General features: G+C 33.1%; 2 protein-coding genes across 4 annotated transcripts in view; both read left to right on the top strand.

Annotated features, from left to right (window-relative positions):
* Positions 1-1572, top strand: part of LOC138188293 (solute carrier family 7 member 14) — a 66523-nt gene extending 64951 nt beyond the window's left edge. For both annotated transcript variants that reach the window (XM_069129929.1, XM_069129930.1), the window contains one exon: positions 211-1572. In XM_069129929.1, coding sequence (XP_068986030.1) covers positions 211-533 — 323 coding nt within the window. In that variant the 3' untranslated portion in view covers positions 534-1572. The remainder of the gene's footprint in view (positions 1-210) is intronic.
* A 5485-nt stretch (positions 1573-7057) lies between these two features.
* On the top strand, positions 7058-16514 carry LOC138188299 (protein obstructor-E). 2 transcript variants are annotated; one of them, XM_069129938.1, is made up of 6 exons: positions 7058-7199; positions 9624-9844; positions 14282-14485; positions 14716-14910; positions 15541-15739; positions 16068-16514. In XM_069129938.1, the coding sequence occupies exons 2-6, from the start codon at positions 9781-9783 to the stop codon at positions 16138-16140; spliced, it is 735 nt and encodes a 244-aa protein (XP_068986039.1). In that variant the 5' UTR covers positions 7058-7199; positions 9624-9780; the 3' UTR covers positions 16141-16514. The 2 variants fall into 2 exon arrangements, with proteins under 2 accessions (XP_068986039.1, XP_068986038.1); XM_069129937.1 differs by lacking the exons at positions 7058-7199; positions 9624-9844 and adding an exon at positions 12736-12961 and having other exon boundaries at positions 14280-14485.
* The last annotated feature ends 1731 nt before the right edge of the window (positions 16515-18245 follow it).

The raw sequence follows: 18245 nt of genomic DNA, 5'->3' as shown, positions 1-18245 counted from the left end.
ATTTCCCGTAAATGCACAGAAATGTCAAATTCCTATTAATAATAATTCTACTCCTAATCTATTTTATCCTATTGATTACTCAGAATCACTAATAAGAAACGTTTAAGGTATCCTAGTCTAAATATGTCTTAATAACATTTTAAACTTTCTCAAGTTTTTAAAGTTTCAAATTATAAAACCTAACATAACCTAATCTATAACCAATCCTAGGTTTCATCATGTACTTCTACTACGGTATCAAGCATAGCAGCCTGGAGGAGGGAAACACTTCGGAGAATCTAGAGGAAAACGTGTCAGCCGGGAACATCGAATTGACAGTAACAGATACACAAAAGCAACAACCGCAACAACAAACGCATCCGTCGTACACGACGATTGATCGCAGCATCTATGAGGGCCAGCAACTGGATGCATTTGGGCAGCCTGTGTTCGGCAGCACGAACTTCGGTGGGACACCAAGTCAAAGGCCAGAAACTGCTGGCCAATCATCGCTGTTCATCGACCACGAAAGCTTCCCCACCTGGGACGATTGAGCGGCTACCAGCGCCGATATAAATATATATATTTGATGATATCAAGATAAATTATTATGCGAGCCTGGCCGGCGTCGAGCGTTCATCGGCGTAAAAAAACGACCCTTTCGGAGCTCGCGGTGTATAATGGCCTTTGAGAGGTTATGAGGCGAGGGGCTATGGAGTTGGTACTCGCGAGGCTATTCATTTATAATTTTTAGTTAGCCAACACACAAGTTAAATATTTGGTAAGTGACATTATGTTTGAAAATATTTCATTGGTTTTGAGGTTAGGATGGTTCACAGGAGGAAGTTGGGTAATTGTTTTTCAAGACGGTTCTTTTAAGTTCATGTTGTGATTAATGGAGGACTGTTTGAGATTATGATGGTTGACAGGTATAGGTCGGATAGTTGCTTTTCAAGGAGATATTTTAACGCTAGGTTATGTTATAATTATTGGAGAATTGTTTGAGATTAGAATGATTGACATAAATAAGTTGGATAGCTGCTTCTGAAAGGTCTTTTAAGGTTAGATTATGTTATACTTAATGGTGAACTGATGCATTTTACTATTGTAAAATTAGAGTTCCATTGATTGTAAGGTTACAATGGTAAACAGATAAATTAGATAATTGGTTTTCAAAGAGATTTCTTTAATATTATAGTTTATATTATGATTAATGCAGAATATGCATTAATGTTGAATCTCGAATTGCTTTAAAACAATTTTGTTGATTTTAAAATTAGGGTGCCCGACACAAATAAGTTGGAAATTTATTATTTAAGATGGCTGAAAGAGAATTGATGCATATGCTTCTTCACGTAGAGTGTAATGATTTAATCATTTGTTTCTTCTGTGAAGAATTAACGAGGAAATTTCACGAACTGGTTTTTTTAAAAAAAGGATATAGAAACCCGGAATGTCTCTCGATAAGCGCTCGACGATTGTGCAGGAGGTGCTGCTTCGAAATTCTGAGCTTCCCTTACTAATTTCACTTCTCCACACTGAGAAACGTCAATTTCCAAATCCATCCTAATCGATCGTCGAGCATAATCCACCTTTTAATGATCATTCAAAAGAACCCCCTGAATCGAAAAAAGGTAAAGACAGAAACAAAAATAGCGGAACCGCGAGTCTCCGATGGGCGAACTTGTTGACTACTGTTTGGGACGAATGTAGCAAATAATTTTCGCGGCAATATTTATTATTCTAGTTGTATAAAAGTGAGAGAGAGCGCGAGAGAATGGGAGAGTCTGAGAGTGCGAGAGAATGAGAGGCAGAGCTGTCAGAGGCGGAATCATGAAGAAGAAGAAGAAAAAAATAAAAGTTAGGGGGAGAGACCATGGCTAAACTTTATTTTGGAGCATTCCGAATTTTTTACCTTTTTAATAATATGTGGTAGTTTTCGACGAATAAAATCTGAAAATACCGTATTTAAAACGCAGAGATAATTATCTTTAATGTTGTCTATACATAAAGTTTATGAATATTGGACAGTTTACTTGGATATACATGTTTTATGACTCATTCAGGTTGAGAGCTCGATTAACTGAATAAATTGATCTTTGTTTGAGTTAGGTGTAAGTTAGATTTAATTAGTATTATTAAGAAACATGTTGTTCTTAGATAGATACCAGCAAACTGAAGACCCGCAAAAGACGGGATGCGTTATAGAAGCCAATATGATAAAGACAACCTTACTGATCAAAGTCTAAACATCGTCCAAACAAACTGCGCAATGTGTTTGAACTTTATATACACATAATATATAAAATGATGATCCCTATCCATAAAAGTCATAGTACTGCATTTTACTCCTCAAAAACTCTCATACGTTATAAAAATAAGTATAAATTTGGTATGCCCCAAAAAGAAGTTCAAGCGCAACCATTACCATTCTTAGGTGTAAAGCGACACTTGTGTTTTCCAAGAGAGCATTTTATCTGCTGAAAGATGCGTGTAGACGTGCAGCTAATTGATGAAGAGAGAAGAATTAAAGAACAAGACGATCGTAACAAAGAAACTTTGTTCCTGAGAGTTGAAGAAAACACGAGAGTAGAAGATGAAGATGGAAAGAAACAAAATAGCGGAGAAAATATGAAGAAAGAAAGAAACTGGATCTTGCCTAAATCTAGTCTTTCCCAATCTTGAAGAAAGCTTAGAATTATATGATTATAATCTTACAAAAGGAATTTTAATCTTATCTTGTACATTAAACTGGAACTGCGACGTGATGTCGCGTTTCCATTGGACATATTCGATTAAAGATTGTTAGCCCCCTGCTAGACACCATAAATAAGGTTCTATGGGAGTTGCAGAGGGCTGGTATAAATCAACAAACAGGCAAATTAAATAAATAAATAGATAGAAAGACAGAGACAGAGAGAGAGAGAGAGAGAGCAATATGTAGATTTGAAATTATTGATATTTTGAAACTGATAAAAATTCTCAGCTCTGGGGTGCCCTACTGTGGAGCACCATAGGAAAATGGTATCTGTTATTTGATTATAAATGTTCTTCAGTAGAGAACATCCAGTTCTAATAATGACAAGTTCCTACAACGACTGTTGACCACTCAATTGTTATTATTTATAAATGGTTTTATGTATCTTACGTTCTAGAGTAGAGTTGTGATTGTTACTAGTGGATATATTACCGACAACCTTAGGTTTGTTTGTTTTTAAAATTAACAAAGAAGAGAATACTCTTGGAATATCATAAACGTCCATTCGATGATCGTATTTGTCACTTTGCTTTGGGAAACAAAGAGAAGAAATTGTAATGAGGAAAATTGTGAGAACAAAGGAAGCTGGTATAATCGTATGAAATATAAGGATGAGGCTAAAGAAGATACTAACTAAATATAAAAAATATAGGAAAATTGGGTAAAGTGTGAAAAGTTGGTAAGTGAAAAAATTGAGAAACTGAATAGAAGAGTTAAAAAACGGGAAAATTGGGAAAATGAGCAAGTGGAAAAGTGATAAGGCAAAAGGGAAAGAAGAAATTACAGCGGAAAGACAGCTACAGGGGGCAGCTTGGGAAATTTACGTCTCTCCATTTATTCTATTCTCGGATCTCCATATCGGATCTACATATCGATCAGTGATCTTTTCACATATCAGTCTGCACCTTTTGCAAGGGAAAACCGTGAAATTCTGGTAGTAGAACGAATGATCAAAGAAGAGAGCGCAAGAGTGGGAGTAAATGTCGCGGAAGAATGAAAGATTAATCTGAACATTTATCTTTAAGTATTAATGCGTCTGTTAAAAAAATTTTTCTAATATATATATATATATTATATTATATTATATTATATATATATGTATCATATATATATATGACGAGATATACTTTCTATGCGCGACCATCGATCTATAGGTTCGATCGCGGATCGATCGATCCAAGAACGAGGCTGCTGTATTAGGATTTTTTTAGTTTTCAGTTCCGACCCCTGTAACGTCGCTATTAGAAGCTTATCAGCGATGAAGAAGAGTAACAAACAGTATTTTCCATATATGACTTTAACTACGATATCGATTTTGTTATGTTGACTAGGTTAGGTTAGAAAGATTCTAGAAAAATTTACTTTAAAACAAAGTACAACCATATCTCAATTAAGATAATCTAAAAAGGAAGATAATTAGGGGAAAATGTCTTCTTCATCCCTCATATGCTTCGATCTAAGTTGAGCGGTGATCGCTGTTCCGAATATCCGCTTATTCAGCATTGATTAGCAATCTTTGAATATCCCCGACAGTTTTTGAACGAGTATCAATAACATCGAAGCACTTTTAATCCCTGGAACAATATTTGAAAAGGGAATTCCCCAAGAAAAATTCCTTAGAAGGCATAGAAATCAAATTACTGGACATATTATCAACTTTGTTCGTCTAAAAAAGCTTTAATATACTCTAAATAGTTGATAACATTTGATTTAAATCCAAGTCAGACTATTTACAGGCTGGGTACATTTTCAGTTTGAGTTGTTAACTGAATACATATCACTATGACTAACGTCCTAATAGAAGAATATTAGAAAAGAAAAAGGTTAATGATTGTTGGTACTCGTTGAAGAATGAGAGATTGGAAACCATAGCGTAATTATCGATCCACAAAACGAATTAGACCTTTGCGCTAGGGAAAAAGCCAGGAGCTGAAGTTGTTTGAAGATAAATGGTTCCATTTTGTGAAAGAACAGTGCCTGCACATCCACATAAAAAATTCCTGGATCGTCGAACAAGGCTTAGAAATAACTCGAGCCCTAAAAAATAGAGAACTTTTGATCTTTCTTTTTTCTTGTGGAATATAAAATTTCAAGAATCTCTTTTACAAACCAATGGAGAAGAATAATGACGGCAAAAGCGGAATCTCGACGCGGCACTTTGCTCTTTGCTTTTTTAGTTAGTCTTTCAAATTCTTAGATAGGAGGAAATGGCCTACTGCGACGTATGGCTGCTCGATGAACCTCTGACATCTTCCTACCAACGCGAATAAAATCTCAGAAACTCCCTAGAAAGAAGAAACTTTTATTTTTTGACAACATACATAAGAAGAGCATAAAATTACCAAAAATTCTTATCAAGTTGATTGACAATTTTTAAAAAGAAATGTTCTTGTGTGATTGTATAAGTATTGCAATCATAAGGCGATGTGTTGTTCAAATTTTTCTTCTACTCGTTCTCTCGTAAGGAAAACAGGCGAGAAAAATGATTTTTCGAGTAGAATCGACTAACGTTAGGTTCACTCAGGCTCATCAAGCACCATGCTCGAACAAAGCGTACTTCGAAATTGCGGTAAATTACTCCGGAACACCGAGAAGAGAGCGGAATGGTGTTAGAAAAATATAGTCACGTGTTCAGTGGTGCAGCTTACGATGAAAATTATCTTCCAACGCGTTTAACGAGCGAGAGGGATCGTGTGCGTCCATTTGAATAAACATTCGCTTCTTTTTCTCGTTTGCTGCAAATAGGGAAGTGACGCCAGTACGGGGAAGAAACTAGTTTTCTTCGTTTCCCGTTCGGTTTCTACCTCCAAGTAACCACAGAGTTCCCATCCAGATCCCTTTCTCTTCGTTCTCTACATATATGGACAAATTCTTGAAATTTCGTTCGAAAACGAGGGTATCTCGATGGAAACTCACTTTTCAGAGTTCTGATCGTGCATCCTCCACCAAAAGTGGGGAATTACCCCGTTTGGTACATCGTGTGTAGCGATGTTGGTCCTTCCACACGTTGGGTTGGATGATACATGGTCCACACACACTCTGGACGAAACAAAAAATCAGATTCATTATTTATTCAACTTCTATTCGGTATATTTAACATTTTACAGTATTATATATTTACAATTCTATATTGTTTTGAGGTTAGGATACGTTTCTTGTTACGGGAACGGATAAGGATTAAAACAAAGAACATTGCAGGAAAATAGATAATCGGACAAAGACATATCATTTGAGTATTATTTGGAGAGATCAATTTGATTGTTTTTGAATTGAATAATGCAGAAGCTTTTCGGATCGTCTTTAAAGTTAATAATTTTAGAAAAAATGTGAAAATTGAATAATATGTTCCAGTGTGGAGGAGTGAAAAATGACAAAAGATAACGGAGTAAGAGAGGCAGAGAGTGAAAGGTTGAGCGTGAGAGGGAGAACTAGATCGGAGAATGTGTGAGTCGGTGTAATTATCGAAATACAAATTTTTTTCTTCTCTCGGGGAAAATCGTGGTATCTTGGGAAGATATATGCGCACTAGGAGAACAGAATTTTCCATGTAATATATATACCCTTACGTAACTACGTTGTTTAATATTGATAAGGATCAAAAATAAAAGTGATTATTCAGAAAGTAACCAACTGTAGATTTATTTTCGAAAAATAAAATGTGTAACATTCCCGAAAGATTCTCAAAAAGTAACTCACCTTGACTTGGGTGTTCTTATGGGTATCTGGTAGTTTACGCGGCTAAAGCCGTTGACGAATAGAGTCAATTATTATCATATGTAATAATTTTAGAAAAAGTGCAGGCACAACGAGATTGAAACTCTGGTTTCGTGGTGGTAGCCGGCCACGTTACCGTCTTAGGCACTGGTCTGCCAGATTAATTCTCTTAATTAACTTTCTTTGCAAATGAAAATTTGATTGATTTGTAGACATAGTGACTGATTTCAGAGCTATACACACCGCCAACTTTAGACCAAAGAAGTGCAGCCCAACAACTTCAGGCTAAAGAAGTTCCCTGCGTTATCACCCGCCAAAGAAATCTATGTTACTGATCAATGATAACACCTTGTTGCATATTATTATCGACTGAGGGCATAAAAGATTGTGACATACCTACCTGCCAAAAAATCAGAGTGTTTTCTAATTAATAACGAATTCGATTAAAAATGTAGTTTTATAACTTATTTGTAATTTCATAGGAAAATTTAGTTTCGATTCAAATCGCTACTCTACTGTTGATAACGTTGCATGCGATACAAAAATGATATGAGGAGTCAGGTGACCCCAAAAATGCAGGACATGAAAAAACATTGAACGTCACATCTATTCGGTACCTCGGCAGTGACATTGTTATCATATCACATTTTACATGTATTTTAATTATTTTAATTTGTTATCAACGTATTTCGTTTTGTAAATAATCAATTAGAGACAAGAGTTCGAAGCATTGAGACGTGTCGAGAAGGTAGGAAAATTTTAACGAAGTTTATTATAAAGTTTAGCTTCGATTTAGAAGATTGGATTAGGTTAAAGTGTTAAATAAATAAGCTTAGTTCCGCTTATGTAAAAATAAAGTGTTTATTGTGTCCAAAGTGATTCTGAGCATTTGAAGTAAGTCAAAGTTCTCACAGTGTCCATAAAGTGAACAAACTTCCATTAATAAAACAAAATTTAATTAAAAGGATTAGATTCAGCTTTCTTTCTATATTCCTTTTAAATCACGAAATATCTATATAAAGGTTTACAAATTCTAATCAAAAGATCGAAGTACTCATTTAAATAATATTTAATTTTTCGCAAACTAGTTTTAAACTATGAATGGAGATTGCACATAGGCGCAATGGAAAGTATTTAAAAGGAAGCAGATTAGTTCGCTTAAATATTGTGGAATATGTAATTAATACAAATGGAGGAGACTGAATAATTTAATGAACACGTATAATATAACTTTTACTCATTTTAGGTCGAATTATCTAACATTATCACATTTAATCCAATATCATAATCTGTCAATGTAAAATATGTGTATTCCTATAACTTATCTTGGCTCAAATATTATATTCAGAATAATGACAACAATCGACAAAACAAAATAAAAACTTTCATTATAAATTTCACAAATATTAATCAATTAATAAAGATTAATTAACATTTGTTTTATTAATAATTTGTTTTATAATGATAATATTCTTTATTGTATATCAAATTTTACATCTATTAAGAGGAATTTTATTATAATAATTAATTACAAATAATAATTTAAATGTATTTTATTAGTAAATATTAATTTATATTTATTATCTTTAAAATTTCATTGCCCGCTCCGCTTTACATAATATTAAAATACATCAAAATTTAAATAGGATATCTGAAAGTTATATTAGTTTTCCATATTGTTATCAATATTTATTATTTTATTTGAGTTACTAAAATAATCTATAGCGTCCGGAATTATAACCATATTTTCCATCATGGGTAAGGAAATGCAATAAAATTTCATATCACAAGTCCCACGCATCTCGTTAATTTTTCAATTTGACTTCTCTCGTAAAAATAATGGTTAACCATACCATAAGGCGTAAACCAAAATCGATTTCACGTTATAATAACCATTGAACGCTACACAAAGGATCGTATCGAAACACTGCTGGGAACGAATTCTGCTCCAAGACCAAAGAGTCATGTAATTACTCGTTACAATGGCAATGAATGAAATGGTGCAAAGTCAATTCTTCCTCCTGCAAATTAACACGAAAAACAATTGCTTAAATAAATTGAAGATATAGAAAAGAATAGAAATTAATAAATTTAAAACAGAAAGTAGAAAAAATAAAAATCAAAGTGTACAAATGCATTCACCTAAGTGCAAAACTAATTATCTCGCAAGAGTTTTATCTACCATAATTTTGATTATTGATAGAACACATAAAACATTTCCAGAAAAAAATAATACAGACAACGTAACTGTGTTTACGAAGAGATTATGAATATTCAATTTCGATGATTCACTTTCACATGAAAATGTAAAGGATACGAATCCTTTCGCGGAAGTACGAAGGAAAGAATAATACATATATAGAAGAGATATAAGAAAAAAGCGGTTAAAAAGATATAGGAATTTGCGCAACGTCGAACGATGTGCTAAGTTTCGCGGTTGGAGAAGCCTCGGGCGTCCAACCAGCAGAGCCTTGACATTTTCTTCGATTTTTTCTACGTATCGCTCGTCTACAAACCTTTTCTTCGATACATTAGAAAAATAAGCTGTAAGATGGACAGACTCGGTTTGGAATGTTACTTTGCATTGCGAGCTCGAAGAAAGTGAGGTTAGGATGACATTATAGACGCCGTTTCGAAGAACCAATATTTTAAATCGGAGGAAGAACTATTTTTGAATAAGAAAGATAATGCAATTGTATGAAAAAGATTAATTTATTCGCACACACAGGTACGGAGATTTTTTATTTTAATTGTACCTATAGATTGAGATATAAAAAGTATAATTTAAAAAAAAATAATTATGCATTAGGTCATCGTTTACATTTTATAATATAGAAATACACCAAAATATTTCTTTATAAATACAATTTTTGAAAAATAAATGAAATGTACATAATGCATAAAAATATGTAAAATATCCAAAGTAGATGAAACAAATCTCAATTCTAGGTCCTATCCTTTTATTTGAGTTTCTAAAAATATATATTCGCAGAAATATTTGCAGTCAAATATGATTTTATCTAATTAAATATTATTGAATGAAGTATAAATATACGATGCACTACTAATATACAATATTCTCATCCAATCTTCAATTTCTATCCAAATTCAAATTTCTATTATCCTCCCATAGTAATCTATTGCAAATCTAAATTTGTCTTATGTAACATAGCATCTCAAAATTTTGAGTGATCCCAAAAAACGTATGAGGGAGGAGAAGATCGAGAAGGAGCCGGCATGCGTGGTGGTAGAGCGAAGATCATAAAAGCTCGTGAGCAGGAGGATTCAGATAGTTTTGGTTTCGGAAGTCGAGACAGCAGGAGCTCGAGATGACCATAACAACAACGACCGCTCGTTTGTTGATCGCCTGCGGCGTCCTCGGCTTCGCGAGCTGTGAGTACTGTGACCAGTTGGAAAGTTTCGCGGGACGGCACAGGGGCAAGAGAGGGTCTGCCCTCTATGGCCCTTTTCACACGCGATACGTGTATCACGAACTGCGTATTGCGATACACGTTCGTGATACACTTCTGGAAATGAAACATACAGTCTCATTTGTTCGTGTATAGGTTGCCTGTGTCTATATCGCCTGTGTTGATCATTCTTTGATCTACCGACTTCATACGAAAAGTATCGCCAGCGGCGGAGGTACTTGGGATACAGGAAACCAGTATCGCTATACTATATATCACGAAAATCGGCATGTGAACGCTTCCATTGGTATATACGTAGGGTAAGTGCTCCTAATATCGCCTAGGCCTAGCCCGTAATATCGCTCACCAGTAATATTTTGAGGAAAAAGAAGTAGGAAGGATTCGGCAACATAAGTTCTACACAAATATATATATATATATATAAAAAGACGTACTTTATATTTGTACATGAAACGCAAATAGTATCTCTTTCGCTTGAGACCTTACCTTTTATTTGAGAACAATTGAAAATTTGGTAGGCGATATTGGGGGCACTTACCCTAGATTCAGTATCTATCTGGAAGGAGGACTATCGCTCACGTATTTTTATATCCGATATTTCCATATGTGGCACTTTCAGCCAATACGCGTGCTCCTCTTTATGACTGTGTTACGTCTATTAGAAATAACCAACCAGACTCGCATTCCTTCCAGAGGGCTTCTTTTCAGCTCTCGTCTATACAAGATCGTATCTTCGAGAAAGCGAACGCCGTTCTCTTCATTTTGCAAAGCAGAATCAGTGACATTTCTTGTGTCTTATAATACATGGTTCCTGAAGATACGTGTGCTCATCTGTGATTACTTATGAGAGACTCTTCCTTAGGGAGACTATCTTATTCATGATAGACTGCAAAATGAAAGATATTATTATCCCTTGCAATTTAAATTATTCAAAATATATCGTTTAACGAAGAATACGTTTTATTTGCAAAAAGAAAAATATTATCACTTGTAATTTGCTCGTTATGGTGGAATTAATTAAGAATGGATGATTCATAAAAAAGAAATTGTGTAATCATAGAAAAAAATCTCTATTTTCAAGGAAAGCGTTTCTAATTTTTCAATTTTCTAATAAACTATGAAACTTTAATGAATATTTTTAATAAATATCATGTTAATTTCTGCCAAAGGCCTTCAATTAATTAAATGTTATTTAATTAAATGCAAATATTAAGATATTAATATACGATGTTCTTATTCAAGCTAGAAGAATACATACTAATTCTTAAAACATATAGATAGATAAATATACAATTTCCAAGTTCAAGTGTCACATGATAGAACAGGTATAATTAGCAATTTTGTATTCAGTCAATGGAATCATATGATAAAACTTACAATATGATAACTATTACAGTGATATCATTTCAGTAGAGTTTCTTTGTTAATTATCATAGTTATTGCGATAATAGGGATTCCAGAATCAGTGTAAGTGCTAGTAATTGCAGTGAAGATAAAAATTGGTAGAGTACTCGTTGCAATGAAGTTTACAGCTCTTTAAAATCTGATCTTCTATAATACTGAATTCTATAATACTCATATTAGATATCTTCTATCATAATGCCCTATAAAACAAGACATCTACAATAATGCTAATAATGTTATCTATAATAATACTACAGATTCACATATAATACAGAATATCCATAGAATATTTCCCATAATACTGATCTAACCGGTTCTTTTAAGAATCCAAGAACCACTGCCTCTTTTATGGATTCAGAATGCATTAAAAGATACTTCAACAGATTCTTCTGGTCATTATGTAGGTTCGTAAATTAGTAGAAACAGATGGAGAGAGATATTTCAATGGCTTCAGCTTGTTTGCTCATGTAAATTGTGTCTTGTTGCTTAGGTTCCAAATTATTCCATCGATAAAAATAGTCGTGTTTGTTAAAATTCATTGACTGTCCCGGTAAACCATTCAGCTTTTCATCATCATGTTGCATCACCACGTCACGTTTTGCACGACCATTCTCCCACAATAATTTTCATTATCGCTTTATGATCAAAATCACACCGTTTCTCATTAAGATCCTCACTCGATTGCTAACCTGAGTGTTATTCATTATTCACGCTACAAAAGAAATCAATTTTTTAATGCCGAAGATTTATCTAAAAGAAAGGAAACTTCTAATTCGCTAATATCGAACACATCAACTAAGAAGTGAAACATTTACAATATACGCTTGCAATATTTTCTAATCGTGTAAACAAACGGAGAGTTCCAATAAAGCATACTATAAATCATAGATTTCCGATTTTGTAATAAGTTACGTAAACTGAAGACGACGATCTCGACGCCTAAGGGAAGCTACAGCTTCCGCTAAGTGAAGGAGAGATACTTAATCCTGAACTGGCATTAAGTGGTAATTTAACAGTATCATCACGCTATACTTTCAGACTTTCATACCTTCTGTGATTTTTACGCGTTTTATATATACACATACATGTAAGAAACTCTACAAAAATTCACTTAAGTACTTTCAACCATATAGTTTGAATCTGTAAAATTTAAATTTTTAAAAAGGTTAAACGGGGAAATCCTTTTATTTGCAACTATTTTATATCGCTAACTACTTTTCCAAAATACTTTTCCATAATTGCATAATAATGTTTTATGTACGTCTTTATATTGCATTTACATAACTTTTACACATTACTTCACTCCTTAGTTGTTAGTCAGTGAACTGAGCTGCTTATTTGCCAAATCGGTTAACTTCACAAATCGTAAAATAGAGAAAGTTGATGAAATTATGTAAGATATAAATATCAAAAAATAGAATTAACCACTTCGATCTGTGAACGACTTGATTTAGTTTCAATTTCAATTTCGGTTAGTATAATTGAATAATATTCAGTGTAAGATGAAGATAGATAGAGAAGTGCGGAGGTCAAATCGCATCCTCGAACTTTCTCCGTTCGAGAATTCGATAGTGAGCGTGAATACATGCGCGGTTCAGGGACCGGTTTCGTCTTCAAGGTGCTGCATTATGCAAGGGGCCAGGGTTTCCCAATCCGAAGGACCGCGAAAAGAGCTCTGCAACTATTAACCATTCATTAGCAATCAGCGTCTTCTGTGTTTGTTTAACTTATTAATAAAGAAATAGAATGGTGTTAAGCGTAAAAGAGGAAGACATTTTTTAAAAGCTCTGAATATGTAAAACAGGAAATAGTATATTACAGAACTGATAATTAAGGATATTTTTGATATTTGATAATAATAAATGGAAGAATTTGGAGAAAAGATTTTATGGGAAACCTGTGCAAAAAATTTTGAAATAAATTATGATAGATATATAAAAGATAGTAGTGAATAAATTCAAACAATTAATATACATATATACATAATCTTATATTGAGATTGACGAGTTGATGAAGAACTAGACCAGATTTATAGAGAACAGATTATTAAATTTAGTAAAACTAAATCGAGTGGATAAAGATTGGATCAAAAATTCTTAATAAACTGTGACGAGTTACTTTTATCGTTTAAAAAATGATAAATCACAGAATTTCTTAAAATCTACTTTGAACTGATGGAAAATGAAAACATTTCGAAATATCTATTCCTGGAAGATCATCGTCGTGGATCACTTCAGTAAGAGGCACAGAACCAGTGCAAACTGATTCTGCAACAGAAGGTGAAGTAACTCAGACGATTTCATAAAACTCTCATCGAGAAACTCTGTCGTGAAATAATATCGGAACAGGTGTTTGACAAATGTACGTTGAAAAACCTGGATTCTCCTAACAGCTTCATCTTCACGTTCCATAACAGTTACTTGCAATCTCAAGAGAATGTTTTTCTGTTATACCGTGACTGCTTCATGATTTTCCCTGAAATTCAAATTTTCATTATTAATTTATTTCATTATTAAATATATGACATATATGATATATATACTAAATATAATACATATTAAATTATTATTAAACAATATTATTGTTAGCATTACATATAAACATATCTTTTAATATTACATAGGCGAACTGAATTATTTAATATGTTTAGGACAATTTCCATCTATTACTTCAATTGAAAAATATGTTTGGAAATTGCAAAAATATTAACAAATATATATTGCAACATATCTACAGAAACAGTTGTATAGGCTGCTGTAAAAAAATTCCAAAAGGGAAACCTAAAAGAACCATATGTTATAATGAACTTGTTATTTTTCTGAACCAAACTGTTTCAAACGTTTTTCAATGTAACAATTCCTCTGGAAGAAAATCGAGGGTGGAATATTTACTGGATCATTAACAACCCAATTTTTCCCACAGAGTATGGAGATAACATGATTCAAGATTAAATAGAGTTAGCAAGTAAAGAAAGCTGTTTATCTTATGTTTACAGCGGCCAGCGTACACAAAGATAGCTGTCCTGAAAAGAATGGTCGATTTTCTGTGCCATCCCAATGTGACGCTTACATCGAATGCATTGATGGTATCCCCGAACACAAATTATGTCCTGAGGGACTCTTATTCAATCCTAACGTGAGGTTCGCCTATCCTTGTGAATATCCTGCGGGTGTGGATTGTGATGGAAGACCTAACCGGCGTTAGTATCATGTGACAATAGTCTTTTCAAATTTGATCATTTTTTGTAAATTAACTCTGCAATACTTACATTTTATACTTACATTTTACAGGTATAGAATTTCGTTGATATTTATTCACATTAAGAGAATTGCATATTTTAACCGTTGAAGATATATGAAGACAGCATTTAAACGCTTGAAAAATAATTTTATTGGCAATTAAATTAAAATAATAAAAATTAATTTTCAGAGACACCACAGCCAACGGATGACTGTCCCCATCAGTATGGTTTCTTCAAAATCGGAGATCAACACAATTGTGGCAAATTCATGTCCTGTGTAGAGGGGAGAGCACATGTTTTCCATTGTCCCGAAGGGTTGGCCTTCAACTCTGAATCTTATCGTTGCGACTGGCCTGATCAAGTACCAGACTGCGATGTTGAATGTAAGCGGATTTTATATTTCCTCTTCTTTACATCTTTTAAACATCTTTTTTATCTTCTTTCGTCGCACCACAGCGTAAGGAATTTTTTACATATTAAAAGCATCATACAAGAGCAGGATTTCTACAAAAAGTGGAAGATGATGACTTAAACCTAAACACAACATTCTTTTCACATTCTCGAGTTCTTACAAATATATATATTTCAATATTAAAGAATTATAAACATTTACGACATTTGTAAGATATTAGTTTATTTTTAATTTTCAACTTTATCCTCAAGATTTCAAATTAATGAAAAACTTGCCAATTATATTGGGAATAATTGTTTTTGTTATTGCAATTGAGGTGCATTCTGTAACAGGACAGATACACCAATTAATATTTCAAGGGAGTTAGATATTTTTGGAGTAAGTTCAAACAGCATCTTTCATACATCTGTGATGTTGTTGACACTGTTGTCGTTAAGATATCCAAAGGAAAAGATTTTGATGTTATTTTAAATGTCATTAAATATGTCTAATTAGGGCGAGAACATTTATACCAATAACTTACATAATATAGTGATTCGTGACTTCAATTATTCACTACACTGTTTAATTGTTAATTGCTGTTTTACTATTGTCAATGTAGCATTCTTAGGACTACGGTGCCCAAATGATCCTAACGATGAAAATCGACTGTACAAGTTTGAGTTCTACGCCAGTCCTTATGACTGTCAACGTTATTTCGTGTGTGTGAATGGTCGGCCACGATTGCAGGTCTGCGAAGAAGGAAAGGCTTTCAGCCAGCTGGAAAACACATGTCTTCCCGCGCACAACGTCAGTGGATGGTAAGCGGATTTATAATAAATTTCCAATAAATCTCAAACAAGAGATGCAATTCTGTCAACACTTCTTCACTCGCCTATTTGACTTATAAGTCCTTCACCTACAAAGGAAATTAAACATTATATAGTCTTATTAGTTATATCAGATAATTAATGTAGAATTCATAATAATTCATAAATTTTGTAATTGGAGCTTCTAGGTATTTGACCAACGTATAGAAACACAATATTCCATTAAAGTCTTTCCTCCATAATTTAATATTACATAATTCTTCCATAAAATTGTTCATTTTTTGTGAATTTTTATTTAATATACCCTTTTTATTTTCAGTGAACCACTCGGTTTGCCGCATGAGAAAAAGAAAGTTCCGTTAATAGGTACAGTTGTAGAGGGAGGATCATAGTGATGACTTTAATGTACGAATGAATGATTTGCAAAGATATGCGTTCATTTGAGAGTAAAACTATCACGAGTTGCTTTCGAGACCATTTCTCGCAAATGGACACTATGTTGAGAATGAATATCCGATTTGACAGTGGCCAGCATAGTCGATCTCAACGCAGTGTCCACTTGCAAGATATATCTCAAGAAAATAACACATGCAATTTCTATTGTGTGCCACTGTAGAAACTACAAGAAAATGAGTAGAATGTAATAATGTAAATACATGAATCATCGATAAGAACTATTGTAAAAATGATGTGCTTGTATTTAGCACAAAATTGTAGACCAAATAGTTTTCAAATAAAAAAATCTGTTAGGAAAATAACAATGTATACATATGTTCCACTTTATTTCAATCAATTATGAACTTTTACATCGAATATACATATATAAGAGCTTGGACTTGATCTCTAAAATAGAAAGCTGTTGAGACAAAAGGTAGTATAAATGTTTTTAAATATGATACAATCCAATGCAATTACGCATTTGTATTTTTTAACAGATATAGTACTTTTCCATGATTTAATCAGAGAAAATGTTGTATCAGAGACGCTCTCATACACTGGAATATTTCATGTATCTAAAAATTTACATATCAAAGTACTGAATCTGTTTATCAAGTCTTCATTTTAAATTCAAGCTACTACACTGATTTACTAATTATGATTCATTCTTAATATTGATATGTTCGTTCAATAATATTTTTCCAACGAATCTTCCTGGTAAAACAATAACAGCGAACAAGAAAGGAAACCAATAATTGACAATGAAATTGACATCGAAAAAATTCCACGTAACCCTCGTTAATCGGAATGTCTCCATACATCTATGTTTAATTATGAACAGTCGAGAACGTGATAACGGATAATGAATTGATTAGATTTGAAATACAGATAGGCAATAAAGCACGTGGAAAATTTTCAGCCGATCTCTTCGTGTTCGTAAGCTGAATTCATTGCAAGAAATAACAACCCGAATACACACATACAAGTATACACAAGAATAAAAACATACATTTGCTTGCAATTGTACATCATAAATACACACGTCACTGACAATTATTCACATATCCTATGTACAAAGTGATAAACGACAAAGGACTATATCTTGACAGTTTATCCAGACTCATTAGGAACGGATATGGACATCATTCGATTTCAATCCGTTCCATATTAGCAAAGTACAAGTCTCAGGAAATCCACGTAACCCTGGTCGAATGAATTCTTTGCTTACACTAGTACTACCAACTTCAACTATTTCCTTAATCTTTTTATCCTGATAAGAATCAAGAGTAATTTCGTCAAACGTATGTTTTGTATTTTTCGCAAAACAATTAGTGGGTGGTAGTTCTAGTGATAATGCGATATTCACAGACTAACGGTCGTTCACTTTGCTCGTTGACTACACGAAAAAATAATTGAAGATGGATGTACAATATATAAAGTTAATACATATGTATATCCAACTTAAATTATTACATATCTACATCCGTTTACAGTCGGGTTCAGCAGATTCTGATGCAATATATATAACATCTACAGGTCAAAGGATAGAAGAACATGTATAAAAAAATAAACGTGTGTCTTTAAGTTTAAAATCTCCAGTTTACAATTTTAAAGAATCTGAGATATATTATTATATAAAAAAATAGCTGCTTAAAAGTCTTGAAAAACATTTGTCGTTAATAATTTATTATAAGTATATCCACAGTGCAATGTTAAACGAGGGAAGATAGATTTATTAGCCAATAGTTTCTTATTTTCTAGTCGTACAATAAATATCCACAGACACATATGTATAGAAACACTTATTCTTTTTTATTTTTATAATATACAGCACTAACACAAACATCATGAACATTTATTCTTGCAAAGCGATAAATGATAAAAAGGACTCATTGGGAACGAACACCGATATAATTCGATTATAACTTGTCTCACATGAATAACGTACAACTGCAAGGGAATCCGTGTTATTTTGGTAGAACGAATTCTTTGCCAATACAAAAATGACCACTCTATTCTGTCGGAAGGATATATTATGTTTCAATAATAGACAGTCGTA

Source organism: Bombus flavifrons, chromosome 16 (genome assembly GCF_040668555.2).
Source record: "Bombus flavifrons isolate JBK064 chromosome 16, iyBomFlav1_principal, whole genome shotgun sequence".
NCBI lineage: Eukaryota > Metazoa > Arthropoda > Insecta > Hymenoptera > Apidae > Bombus > Bombus flavifrons.
The sequence above is the reverse complement of the archived record's forward strand: the minus strand, read 5'-3'. Positions and strand labels throughout refer to the sequence as shown.

Excerpts from the sequence above, each read along its gene's own strand:
- LOC138188299 (XM_069129937.1), top strand. The coding sequence starts at position 12,789 with ATGAAGATAGATAGAGAAGTGCGGAGGTCAAATCGCATCCTCGAACTT. Across the intron at positions 12,962-14,279 it reads GAAGGACCGCGAAAAGAGCT|AGCGGCCAGCGTACACAAAG; the intron begins CTGCAACTATTA and ends TCTTATGTTTAC. Across the intron at positions 14,486-14,715 it reads TGATGGAAGACCTAACCGGC|AGACACCACAGCCAACGGAT; the intron begins GTTAGTATCATG and ends ATTAATTTTCAG.